This window comes from Haemaphysalis longicornis, unplaced genomic scaffold, assembly GCF_048455015.1.
Source record: "Haemaphysalis longicornis isolate Haplotype H1 unplaced genomic scaffold, Haemaphysalis longicornis Haplotype H1 scaffold_4, whole genome shotgun sequence".
In the NCBI taxonomy this organism is placed as follows: Eukaryota; Metazoa; Arthropoda; class Arachnida; order Ixodida; family Ixodidae; genus Haemaphysalis; species Haemaphysalis longicornis.
Genome location: NW_027526361.1, coordinates 88,103,305 through 88,117,311, shown reverse-complemented (window position 1 = coordinate 88,117,311; position 14,007 = coordinate 88,103,305). Strand labels below are relative to the sequence as shown.

General features: G+C 45.2%; 1 protein-coding gene across 1 annotated transcript in view; it reads left to right on the top strand.

Moving 5' to 3' along the window:
* The first annotated feature begins 6,430 nt into the window (after positions 1-6,430).
* LOC144179828 (uncharacterized) overlaps positions 6,431-14,007 on the top strand; it is a 68,085-nt gene continuing 60,508 nt past the window's right edge. The window contains exons 1-2 of the mRNA XM_077708259.1: positions 6,431-6,796; positions 12,783-12,879. Coding sequence (XP_077564385.1) covers positions 6,729-6,796; positions 12,783-12,879 — 165 coding nt within the window. The 5' untranslated portion in view covers positions 6,431-6,728. The remainder of the gene's footprint in view (positions 6,797-12,782; positions 12,880-14,007) is intronic.

The following is a 14,007-nucleotide window of genomic DNA, read 5'->3' as shown; positions in this document are numbered from 1 at the left end:
TTTAGTTCTGAAGTGCATGTAGAATATGCTATCACAAAAATCAAGCATCCATGATGTTTTTATATAGATGCACAGCAAATATCACTTCTATACTGATTTCTTGCCTGATATTTGCGTAATATATTGTTCTTATTCAACAATGTTGACAGGTATGAACATTTCCACCGGACATAGAAGTTTAGATTTGGCTGTGGGTATATAAACCTATTGCGCAGCTCCTCTTTCACTAAGGCCGGTTGGCTGAATCGAGTCATAGACAGACAGACAGACAGACATACGGAGAGACCAAAATTTCTGCGTATCCGTACCCCAAAAAAGATTAACGTCTTTAAAAGGCTCCAGGCGAGCGACATGATCCACTTGCTCCTTTAGACTTCGTAGGCCGTCCGTGAGAAGCCGGGAGATGACGTAATTGACGTCGCTCGCCCGGTTCAGGGCTGAAAATCACCCGATGTAATGCACAAGCAGCTCATCGCACCATCCCCGCTGGTGTAAAGGGGTCCAAAGCAACACGAAATCACCTTTTTATACGCAATACCCTAATGAAGTCTGGCGTAGTGTAGCTTGGAACGGTTTTGTGTGGCCAGAATACGCAACCGAGCAAGTCAGTGGGGTTCCCCTGCCCGGCAAAGTGTCTGGGCACCGATCGTCCTTCGAATGTTGGTGATTGGCGGCGACCACAAAAATACCGCAAGATGTGTCCAACCATGTCGCAGTTGTAGCAGACAAGAGCTGTCACCGAACTTCGGGGGCACGGTATAGCTTTCCAGGGTAGAGTGACCTTTATAATCTCAATACCTGGTAGAGAATGAAGGGTTCCTGTACGCAGCGCTGTTCAACTACTGGTAGGAGCGAGGAGGCGGCTCTCGGTGGTCTCAGAACGTCGCTGGATTGAAGCGCGTACGTACTTGCAGGTTGGAAAGCACTTGCAGGCGCTTCTTCGACTGCACAGCGGTAGCGCATGTTCTCAGGACGCCGAGTTACCTCTCCTAGCCGTAACAGTTATTCACGCACGATTCGTCGTACGTTGTCAGCATGGTAGACCAGCAGCCACGTCAACTGTGGCCTGAGCGGTCACGTTAGCAAAGCGGCTACACTTTGTCGTACTGCGCCGTATCTTCAAGGCTTCAAATATATGACAGTGTTGACTGACATCCGAAGTGTTCTTCCGCGGCTCATTGCCAATCAAAAGTGTATACACATCGTCGGCGATGCCCTTAATTTAGGAGGTGAATTCTTTTGTCCTCCTCAGACATCTCCGGATTCACGATCCGCCAGAGCTGCAACACTCTCTCAACAGCGGAGCTGCTGTACAAGCGGCAAGTTAGGTGTTGCAGGAAAAAGCAATAAGAAAACGTAGAGCGCTCGTAAACGCGTGCCTCACGCTGACCGCCGAGCCTTGCCAGCTCGCGCAGTGGCTCTAGCAAAAAAAAAAAAAGAAAACTTCCAGCGCTGCCTTCAAGCGCTACCGCGCTTGTAATGTTTGGCATGAGGACAACGACGATATGGAGGCATATGACGACGACTACTACTAGCACTATGCAAAGCAATGACGGAACATGTAAATAAACAATTTCAAACTTGTACAAATGAGTGGTGATGTGTCCTTAAGCGCTCACGTATAAAGAAATCCTGCAGCTTCGCTGTGGTACGAGCCTTGCCGACTTAGTGCAATCTTCGTCAGTTGAGCTGGTGAAAGTCTAAAGGACGCACTGCGCAAAACCTACAAGGAAAAAAGGCCATGCAGACACGAATTTTCACAAGGATTACAGTCGAATAGGTTAATTTTGAAGCGGGAAAGATAAATGAACCTAGGAAAGAATTTAGCGCCCAAAGCGTGCAAAAACAATTCCATCTCGCCTTTCCAGGCCGCCTCATTGTGAGACGGGAACGCAAATGTACACGTGGGTTTGGGAGGTTGGAAATAAATAATAAAAGAATAAAAGAGCGATAACCTTCCTCCCAAGTGAGCCCAACCGAAAACAATAAAGGACCGCCACCGGACGAACTAAAAACTGACAAACGAGGGGAAAAGGGCTTCCAGTTGTCCGAATCTAACCCTGGTCCCTCCCGTTATGAAACCGTCTTCTATGTGATTGAGTTGGAACCGTAGTATCTCATGAGCTGTTCATCTCACCAGTTCCCCTGCTTTCATTCCTGAAGTGAGGAGCACAGACACAGAGTTCACGAGGCTGGTCGCCGCGGGCTCTAGCGGGTGCTAACGTGGTCCACCTTGGGAGCGATGTGAAAGGCTGCGGACAAAGCGATTCGGGCCTGCCTGTCATGGAGAACGTTCAGCGGCCAGTCCGGAAATATATGCAAGGTGCAACAGCGGGGTCTCCGACGAAAGGAGCAAGGCCGCCAGCTCTGCTGTTTCTCCAGCCTTGCACCACTAGCGGAAGCTACGCCATTTTGCGGCACTAGTTCAAGCTGCGCACATCAACCTCAAACAGGATCTACCGTAATTACCCGATTCTAACGCGAACCTTTTTTCCAGAAAAATAGGCCGAAAAATCGCATGCGCGTTAGAATCGGATACGAAGCCGAAACTGCCGTAACAGCGGAAATTTCATCCCACCTATCGCCATCGCCACCTCAAGATGGCGCCAAAGCCTTTAGCAACATGGAAGAAGATTTCCTCCATGTTTAGCAACAATTTTGCGTACGGAGGAAGCATAAGCGCCTATGGTGTTCTATCGGCGTTCAAACAAATCGTCAAATCGTTCCACTTGCGCACTTCATAACAGCAATGTCAGCAGCGGCTCTCAGCGTTCAAAACGAACGGTCGGTTGAAGTGTGCGCCTCTGGAGAAGCCTGCGGGATGGGCGTGCGAGGCGTGGGCCACGATCCCATCGACCATGGCTGAACGTTCGTTCAGAAGTGTGGCATCGCGAACGCTCTTGGCGGCACTGAGGACGAGATGTTGTGGTCAGCGGAAAGGGACGAGGAGTGAGATGAGTGAGATTAGTTCGGGAAATAAATCGCCCATTTCTCCCGCATTCGTTTGTCTGGGTTATAAAGTTCCGTGCGCGTTACAATCGAAGGTGCAAGTTTTTTTTTTTTTTTTTTTTTTTTTTTGCCAGGAAAATCGGGTGCGCGTTAGAATCGGGGGCGCGTTAGAATCGGGTAAGTACGGTATGGTCCCGGAGCATGTCGCAATGCTTGGAAATGAAGCGCGGACACACTTAACCGGGAGATGAGAATCCGGGCACCATTCTTTCCAAATACGGGGGTCCACAATAATCTGAAACAACCTAAAAATACAAATCTTTTGTTGTTCCACACCCAAACCTAAACAAAAGAAAAAAAGAAAAACAAGCCACGGTAGTTGCACACGTATCCTACTCATCTGACGAGATTGAACATCCTCAGCCAACAAAACACCAAACCACCACTTTGCGGCAACTATGGAGGTTATAGTAATGCGAACCAAGTGCTTTTATACGCCCCCAAATTCTTGTGGACATCTTAATCCACAGACACAGTAGCCGCTTCCATATGAGTTGGAACTTACCGCATATGTGATCGCGCTCCCTGTCTAGTTTGTTGAGGTAACTAACAGCGGCAAGGTGCAGCAGCTACACCATCTAGGCCTACGGCAGTAAACAAATTCCCAGATAAACTAAGAGAAACGCGAATAACAATGGCAGCATCTTCACCCCGTGGACGACGGAGAGGGTGCGGAGTACGCGGACTCAAAATGACATCCAAGTTGCGCCCCGAGTGACATCCGATTTGCGCCCCGACCGTCATTCGATTTCAGCCGTCAGTTGCACCTTGATTATTCCCTAAATGAAACTGCAACTCACGGCTCAAATAGAATTTCACTTGGTTTTCGCTTGATGGTGGTGTGCGCACGGATAGACGCGGACGGACTTTGGGAGGTCCTAAGGTTATTCGCACCGTTACAGTCGAGGGAGTACGCCATTTGACTCTCAGGTACTAACTCACTGTCGTAGCCCACGTCGCCATGAAGCCACGCCATGCGCGCCCGCCATATGCTGTGAAGGCCCACGAGCATTATTAAATCGTAGGGGACTCCTTCGTTATTTTCTGTGGGTAAATAGTGTATACCATGCGGGTTAATTTGGAAGTCTTTGTGTAAAGTTCGCTGCATAACATCCCAAAAGTGAACCGCCATCTAACAGTGTATAAACGCGTGGTCTATGCTATCCGGTTGTTTACAAACTGTGCAGTCAATACCCCACGGTGTTTCTAACCCCTTTTATTTTAACCATGTTTGCACAGTACATGTCCCCGAATGAAGTTTGAGAAACAAAGGACTTCACCCCCGGTTTTACAGCCACACGCTTAACTCGTTTCAGTACATCCTGCCCTGGGCCTTCTTTGTGCAGTTCTCTATATCGCGGTACTGGGAACAGACTGTCGCAAACATCTTTATATAATTTTCTACGTGACACTGTACTCAAATAGACCATCGAAAAGCGAGTTGACAGAAACCTGAGTGACATGACAACTTCTTCAAAATATCCTGAAATCCTTCCCTGCAAAGGGTAAGACGACTGACACTAACTCTGTCTGGTCTACCAGACACAGGCTCGAACCCTGCCGGTGCCTGTGTGACTTTTTTGCGATTGTAAATGCTGTGCACACGGACGCGGACGGTCGTTGTGCGGTCCTAAGGTACAGATGATCGGAGCACAAAGCTTTTTTGAAACAAGCAAATAAGAATACCAGAGACAAAAAAGTTCCGAATCAATCGCTTCTACACGGTCCTCACACGACGATGACAAAAATAAACCCCCCCGAAAAAAACAAACCGAAACCCGAGAAAACCTGTTTGAAAACGCAACATCCATGTAACGCCTTGTATATGAATAAAAATGTGTAACTGGTGAACTTAACACAGTTAATCGCGATAGTAGTGTAAAAAAAAACATAATTAATCAGAGACAGCTGAAACAAACGTCTAAATAATAAAAAAAAACAAAAAAATTGGGCAATAAACCGAGAATATCTAATTTATACAACGCTCTCACGCAAGGAAAACAAAATAAAAATAACGAACGAGTGATAAAGCGAACCTACAGACGACCACAAATCATCACTACGCACCATAATTATAAAACCCTATAGCTGCACAAAATTGCATAACTGCGGGAATCAACATTTATTCGGCATAAAAGTTCGCGTTAGGGTTATTCGTAGAGTTATATTTTAAAAATTATCATCATCATCAGTATCATCATCTTCATCACCAGCCTATCTACGCCCACTGCAGGGCAAAGGTCTCTCCCATTAACCTCGAATTACCCCGGTCCTGTGCTAACTGCGACCAATTTATCCCCGCAAACTTCTTGATCTCATTTGCCCATCTAACTTTCTGCCGCCCCATGCAAAGCTTGCCTTAAAAATTAAAACAGAAGGAATTCAAATACTAAAACTTCGCGAACGAAATAAACCTTTATCTTATACACAGTCCTCAGACGACAAAAGTAAAAAAGTGGAAACTGGAAAAAAGAAAACGCCAAGGGGCACAAATCACGTAACGCACTCTTTATGCACAAAAATGCGGAATGGGAATTTCTAAGGTTCACCCAGTCGATCTCTAATTTTTTTTTCTGGCTGAACGCGTATTTTCTCAGTATGAACGCAAGCAAATGCTTGAAATATCCGCTATGTCGGAGTCCATTCAAGGCGATTTACGTCAGGATTTTAGCGACTGCTTTAAGCATGGGATGAAGAGGAAACTATAGTTCTTGCTTTGTAGTTTTTCGCTAGCAGTACGCTTTTCCAGAAAGTCACACCTAAGTTAAAGCATTGACCCAGAACAAAAAAGGCAAGCGAAATACGAATTTTAAGAAATTTTATTCGATCAAAAAGTATCCATGACAAGAAACCTTTTTCCGTAGAGAAAGGCCTGTTCCCATTGAATCTCTCACTAACCAGATAGAGAGCTGTTCTCTCTTTTCTCGTGTATGTGGACTGCGTCTTCTCTCCAAAATACAAATGGAGTGCCTTTGTAGAATTTCATCATCAACAATCAATATCTGCTGCACGATGTTACATCAGTGCGGGAATACTAATAATTCCTGCACCCCAAAGAGCAACGCGAAAAGCAATTACGGTGCTTCTTTGTAACCGTCGTTACAGTGACGGAATATTATTAAATGAATACCACAGATGGCCATCTGTGGAGATTTCGCGGAACGTTAAATATCTCGAGGTGGCCAACTTATTCTTTAGCCCTCCACTGCAGCGGGCCTGATACCCATGGTATATCTTGACCTTCCACTTTTATCGCCCGTCTTTACTTCGCACATTCAAAGAGCAGCAGCCACCCCAGTACCATATGTATAACGTGTCAATCGCGGCCCCTAGTCGGCGTTCCGAAGCGTAGCCTTGGTGGTTATTTATTCTTTCGTTTTCACTTTTCCTCTCGCGCACTCCGTACCTCTTTCCTTCGCCTTCTCGCTCGTCCTGCCGCCATAGCGACGACTCGCTTGCGCGTCACAGCCTAGGCGCGCGTACGGCTGGTATGACTTCTTGAACAATCAATTGTATGTTGTTTCACCGATACTAGGGCGCAGGAAACAGCCTGAAGCATTTAGAGATGTTAGGTTTTATCAGCTCACCTAGTAGAAAAGACCTCTTCTGGGCAACATATCGGCGGTGCTAATTTTTCGTGAGACACTTGGCGAGAGGGGCGATCAACACTCGGCGCGTGTCCTCGACATCCACGTCAATCCACAAATATCTGCTCGACTATGGTGCTGCCGGTCGGCCTGACGGAATGGATAATACTCGCCGCAACTGTCTGCTTCCTGTTGTATCTGTAAGTACCAGTTATGTCTTTGCTTGAAAGTGATACCACCGAATTACAATAGGCTTGAATGACCAGAAATCAATGTATGTTCTATTACAAATCGCGTAACTGTTATTAACCGTTGGCTGCTATCAGCATGATAAAAAAGCGTTTCGCATATAGTCGCTTACAGCTTTGAGGGCCACCTGTTCTCTCAAGCCGTCTTTCTCCTCTTCCTACAAAGACTCCACCTTTTGTCGTAGCCTATTCCGCTCACTCCTCGAATAGCCTTACGCCCTCTGTCGGCAGAGAAAGATTAGCCGAGTGTCTTACTGTTTTCCCTTGCGTGAATAAACATGTCTCCTCGTCAATTTTGTCTATATCATTATACACGATCTCCTGCTGTTGTCACAAAGGCAAACGTAAAGGTGACAACGAAGCACAAAATCATGGCCGTGAAATGAACAAGGGAGCCACCAAAATCAAAGGAAAATGGCACTAAACGGTTGGATGGGGTGAAAGAAGTAAAAACGAAATGAATTGAGTGATTTCTATGAAACAATTGACTTAACATTTTTAACGATAACACGAAGCGTATTATTTTCTGGTGCCTGTCTGAGAAAAGGAACCCATGTAATTGAATAGTCTCAAATATACGAAATATCTATTCGCCGGCGCGGAGGTCGCGAGGCAGTTGCATTAACAACGGAATGGCAACGTAAGGCGGAAACGTCCCCCTTCCTAACGCTCTTGGCATTACACTTTACAAAAAAAAATAAAATAGTGAGATATAGTGAGAGGTGGCGACAAACACTTTCAGTTCAACCCCGAGGCAAATGTATTTGTGATTGCTGAAATTAAAAGATAAATAGGGGTAGCTAATTGCTCTACGTAGGCTAGATACAGTTGCGAACGCCCCAGTTCGAATAGAGAGCATTTGACAACCTCACTATCTCCAGCGTCCTATCTACGGGGCACCAATTATGCCAAATTATGCGGTACCCTGCCCTAGACTAATGGCCTACTTTGTACAACGAGTGTATCAAAGCAGCTGCATTTGACCTAGGATGGCAACTCCAGCTGCCGGCTTGGCAGATCCTCTGAGAAGGCATGCGCCTCAGTATGTGATAAACCCTAAGTGAGATTTCCGGCTTCCGCGGGGCCTGCCCTAGCGAACTGAAGGCGTGCTACACCGGCTCCGACTTAACGTTGGATACACCCGAAGCTTCTTGTTTAAACTGGGCTGGGTAGAATCGCATTTGTGTACAGTGTGCTTTACTACCGACAACATTGGGCACGTTTTAAGCCACTACCCAGGATAGGCTAGTCAACGGGCAACAGCATCGAAGGCACTTCTCTGACTCCGACGCGTAGGTCCTCTAGAACTATAACACTTCCCTCGACCCCTGGTGAAATCATTGTTAGGCAGTGCTGCGAACAAAAACTCTGCTTACTTTTCTTGCCGAAACAAAGCCTGCGAACAAAAATCTGAACACATGCATTTTACATGTGTGGGCATCTTCCCTCCCCATTTCCCCTTCTTTTCTTTCCCTTTTCTTTTTTTCCCTCTCTATTTTCCCTTACCATCTCACTGTATTCACCCCCTTTGGAGTAGCAAGCAAGCCCTACCGTTAGGGGGGCTGATATTTGTTCAGCTTTCATTAAAGGGTTTCTCTCTCTGGCCTACCTTATGAATAGCTAGTGTTTTGCCCACTATGACACTCCCGACTTCCTGTCCACGGAGATTTTTATTTTTTGCGGGAACCCCCAAAATGGCTGCGGCATCCGGTTTTTGAACCTGCATATTTGTGACGCGTGCAATGACTTGGGTGATGATGTCAAAACGGCTGAACACGCCGACTAATAGACAAGACCCCTTTGCTTTCAAAGCTGTCATTGTTTTGCGGGATTACTCAGTTTCGTATGTTATCGCCACATTATTCTGTAATATACAAGTTCTCGTTATCGACTATAAAACACCGGAAATTCTGGGCTCGTCGACCTGCATCGAAAAAGGGGCATCCGTAAGATTTTGTGGAGAAATTTATGCGGCATATGCATGCTTACCAAGTGCATGAAAAGCGTGAGAAAATGTTTGTTCAACTTAACAGGGGTGGTGTTTTTGTTCCCGTTGTCACTACCAACTACCTACAACTACCTTCGGACTGAAAAACAGCACCATAAATATTTGAGTTAAATTTCGGTAACTAACTAGCGAATAAATGTTTCCGACGTAGCCAGAATTAGGTTTGGGGACGACTGAACTGCACAAACTATAAAATAAAAAGAACCTACTGTTGGAATCCCTCTTTTCGTCTATTCAACGTAGCTCCGTGCAGATCATCCTTATTATGAAATAAAGAAAATCAATTTTGTTGCCTTTATAATTAGGACGTGGTAAGTTGCACATTCTACTAGAAAGTTTAATACCAAGGATTAGAAGAGCACGAAGACTTAAGATTCTTTTGTAAATACAACAGCCGACCGATTTTTGGAACCTGGAGGGGTACGAAGAATACTCTGATTAAAAGGGAAGTCCGACAAATCCGTGAGTCATTACTCCTATGGAACAACTGGCGATTCCTCGAGAAAGTCCGGAATATCCAGCAAGTCCTATTGGGGGATGCCGTCAGGTGTCAGGATATTTCTAAGAGGTAGGGTTGTGTAAAAGGGGGAGTAAGCTCTCGGTTGTAAATACAGCAACTTTTCCAGCGTGAAGAAAAAAGTCCGCGGTGCTTTCGACTTTCTAGTCGCCTACTAAGGAATGTCAAAAGTCCAACCACCCGTGGGAAAGCGGCTGAAGGTAGCTTGGTCTTCTCAAAGTGACGAGCTGCTACGGCGTACTGTCTTTTTCTGCAGTGGCGTTGGTTTTGCGGTATTGGTCAAAGGGACCATTCTTGTCAACAGGGGTGGGGGGAATGGGAGGTATCACTGTACTGACATATGAGGTGATGCCCCTTTCCCAGAATGATGTGTTATTCAAACTCGCAAAATTGCTGCAGAGGCTAATCTGCCATTCTTTCTTTGGAAAAATCGGGCGAACAGGCTTCGTTGTTTTAATTACCCTATTTTGTGAAATCTTTCTTCTTTAAAAGCACTATTACCATACGGTTACCTGTTTTGCAGGAATTTTGTCACCCTGGTGTCCTCATGTCTCCCGTAGTTTACAGCTTATAACTCGCTCGCGCAAAATTTGACGCGCAGCAGACGGAGGAAAGCAGCACAAAAGCAACCACAGAAATTCAGGTAACGCTTAGAATGCAGAAACTACGGAATGCATTCGCTGTACTGTACATTACCTTACCATAGTTTTCTTCAGTTTTGTTTTTCTTCGGCTCACTGCGAAATGAGCCATCGTAGTGGTGACAGCAGGCAGCAGAACCGCAATAATCTAAGTATGTCGAAATGAACCTTTTTTTTTCTACTTTACGCGCGTTCATCGAACCCGTATAAATTCCTTCTTGTTATCGGGGATACGTGCTTGCCTTTCATGGATACGTGTTATCATGGATGCGTGCTTGTTGTCAGGGATACGTAACACAGTACTGCGCTTCAGAGAATGCGCAGAGATTTCTTGTTGTTTACTCTGCCGCGCTATAGGTAGTCTTCATTTATTATTTTTCATTTCTTTATACTGGCGGCCCTGCGGGGCCGTTACAGAATGGGCCTGCTCAATTATTATAACAGCTAGATTCGATGGCCTTTTCCACTCGCAATCTCTCCCCCTCCCACCCCTCCCCCAATCCTCGCAGCGAAGAGAAACTGAGGACTCAACTAATGTTTCAGCAACTAAACAAGCGTAGCCGCATCCGGTACCCCCGTTGGTGTCTGTTGTCGGGGAAGTTTCCAAAAAGGAGATTCAGCATAACTTCTAGGGTACGGAACAGCGTGGGACGAGAAGGAGGAACTCCCGTTTATTAGAGAAGACAAAGTTGTTTGGTTCACTCCCAGGTGGAGGACATCCTTAGTCCAGGAAGCCCTGGGTTTAGGCGGCCTGTCTCGCTCGGTCTACCAAATGATATGGGCAATCTGGGTGGAGCTGGTCCTCCGACCTTCCCACTTCTCAAATGAAGGGGTTGTTCTTGGGGCAAGGGATGGTGTCTTGCGGCACTCCAACAACATGTGGTAAAGAGCGCATGTCTCTATGCAGAAATTACAATTGCATGTGTATAATGTAAGATGTATGGAGTGTATTAATCTACCATGTGTAAATGTGTTGGCCGGCAGCTGTCGGTAGATGACCATGTATTCGCGGGAGATGTTAAGCTATGTTATTCTTTATTTTGTGTAAAGACACACGAAAGAAGTACAGATTCTGCATCTTAAAATTTTATTGAATTGTTTCCATATACGGTCCCTAATCACCTGTTAATAATATTTTGGTTGCACTTATTTCTGTAATAAGTGCTTTTAAAGAGCTCCCTCTGGGAAACCGTTATGATTTCCACTTGAAAAAAAGATACTTGTGGGTTCCCACGATAGAGGATGACGTCTTATTGATGGGTTAAGTGGGCAAATATGTTGAGTATAGCACCCGTTTGTCTGTGCAGTGCATTAAGGGCCATTGCGTGCGACAGATAGATGATTTTACCTTATCGCGAAGGTATCTTCAGTAAACAGGGCGCGAGTTCTTGGAAGTATATCAGGTGCCCGTAGCCGCGACTCAGGTAACACACGATGGCGTACTTTCGAAAGGCTTAGAGCATACACCTGTAGTTTTTTTGCGTCTTCTTTATTTTAATGTGTCCTTCAGTTGTAACATATTTAACGACTTTCAATAAATGAACATGCTCGGAGCAGTGGCTCCCAGGAAGCGTATTTCACTGGTCCCCCCCTCGCCCTGCCGTCATTTTAAGCCAGTTTTATAATGTTCTGAAAGACCAGCAGTAAAATGAAGCGCGGCTGCAAAGCGTCATTGCGAAGTACTGATCTGAAGAAAATTCTGGGGACGAATGCTTAGAGAGGTTAGTTCTAACGCTGTGGCCATGAAAGAACAAGAGCACCGCAGCTTTTCTATTTACACTTCAATAGATCTGGGATGCAGTAAAGTTGTTTAAAAATGACACGCATTGTAATGATGGGAGGAAAGTATTATTTGTAAAGACTGGGGAATCGTGGTAATATGACCATTCGGCTGAATATCGATAAAAAAGTAGTCTTGCGGGGATATTGCTCGGGAGAGGTGATAGCTAATAAAATCTATGCTGACTCTGCACTAAACCCTCATGTAGTACATAAATGAACCCACGGAGCCAGCCCGCATATCCAGCGCTCCCCCGTATTGTGATGGGACGTGCATCCCTAACATATATCATTTGATATGGCACTGTGCACACTTCACGGCTGGCCGCGAGCCACTATTAGACCTCGGTTCCCTACCCTCCGAAGAAGAAGCGCATTTGCACCGCGTTCGAGGGGACCCCTCAGCGCTAAAGAAAATGATTGAACACCCACTGACCAGTGGTCTCTACAAGTTGGTGTGATAACATGAGCCGACTCCTGTCATAAACATATCACCAATCTCTTCACGAAATCTACGAACTAAATCTTAGTGGAACCATAGGCTTTAAAATGCTATCCATCGTTTATTGAACCTTGAACAGTGATATTTTTTCGATTTTTTCCGCCCTTCCTGCGCGTCCCTCTCCTTCCCCACCAGGGCAATCATGCCCCCTCTGACAGTAAAGGTATTCCTGCTCCTCCTTCACTGTGATGTATAGCTACAGAAAAATGAAACGCGGTCACAAAAATTTGAACGAGAACACGCAAATAGCGCTGTTTCCTTCTATGCAAATACAACTGACGTGTGACTTAATTACAGATTACAAAGTTGGGAAATGTGGCTCTCTAAATATATCAATAGGATGAATCAGGACCTACAGGAGCAGTATTTTTTTATTTTGCATGTTGTGGTTCATTTTGCCGCGTTTGCATTTCGTTTTGCCATGACTGTACATGGGGCTATTATTGGTTTTCAGAACCCAACTAATTTTGTTGGTCTACTAAAATTTTGCAGGTATGCTTCACGCCATCGAAACTACTGGAAGAACCAAAACGTCCCCTCGGAACCATTCGGACTTTTTTTCGACCCAACCATAAGGTTAATGAGAAATGTAAGTTGAAAATGAGATACGCAGAAGCAAAATTCGCGTGCCTTTCTCCGTATGCACACCTTACCCTGAAAAGACAAAATGTTTTGAAATAGTGGCGGGGCGTGAAAGAAATTCGGCCACATTCTCCGTTGAGATGCGAAGGGTGAGGAAACAGCGGAGCTGGTGGTCTTCACTAGCTTTCACTTGGCTTTTCTTAGGTTTGCCCCTTTATTAAGATAAAGATGGTTAAAAAGCAAAGCTTTCTCCATTTAAACTGAGTTATATAAAAGCCCACAATCTACCCTCCTTGCGTCCAAAGTCCAAACTTCCAAGACCCAGGTTCGATTCGGACCACGGGGAGCGTTTTTTTCTTGAGGCACGCACTCCCAGGACCTGCTCGTCGCCCTCTTGCCTCCTCGCCACTTTCAATCCCACTTCTTGGCGTAGCACTTCCCCCTCTCCCCTTAACCGAATGGACTTTTCTAGTAACGATTCACACGGATGGACACGAATGTTAGCTCCGCTGTTAAAAACAGAAGAAACCGCGTTTCTACTCCTCTGAAGACCTATATGTTGATATAGTAATATGTTAATATAGTATATAATGTTAATATAGCTGCATGTTAATATATTAAGTCACAGTGTTCAGCTATAACCAGGCACTTGTAAAACCGTGTAATACCATGGTAGTTGGCTGCTTCATAAACACTAATTATTGTCTGTACGGATGTCGCGTCCACTTTTACAGACTGAAATTTTCGTGCGTGTTTTGTGGGGAAACAGTGTATTAACAACTTTTCCGTGCTTGATTGGCAGTTGCCTAATAAACAAGAATAAAATTATTTGTACGATGCACGCATTACGGGGCGGACGTCTTTCAGCGTCTGCAATTGCATAATTTTAAACTCAATTCTCACACGAACAGTGCTCAAGCTTGTCTGGCTTGCACTTCCACATTGAGCTCAGTTCAATATTCTTACTAAAAAATATTTCTCATCAGTAACTTTCCGGTAGAAAAGGAGGCGCCGTAAATAATACAAACGTAACCAGTTTCTGACAAGCATAACCTATTATTCGTAAAAACGATATTCGTCATGAAATCAGCAAGTGGTTGTGCCACTAGGCGACATTTCTTTTGCGGATCTAAAT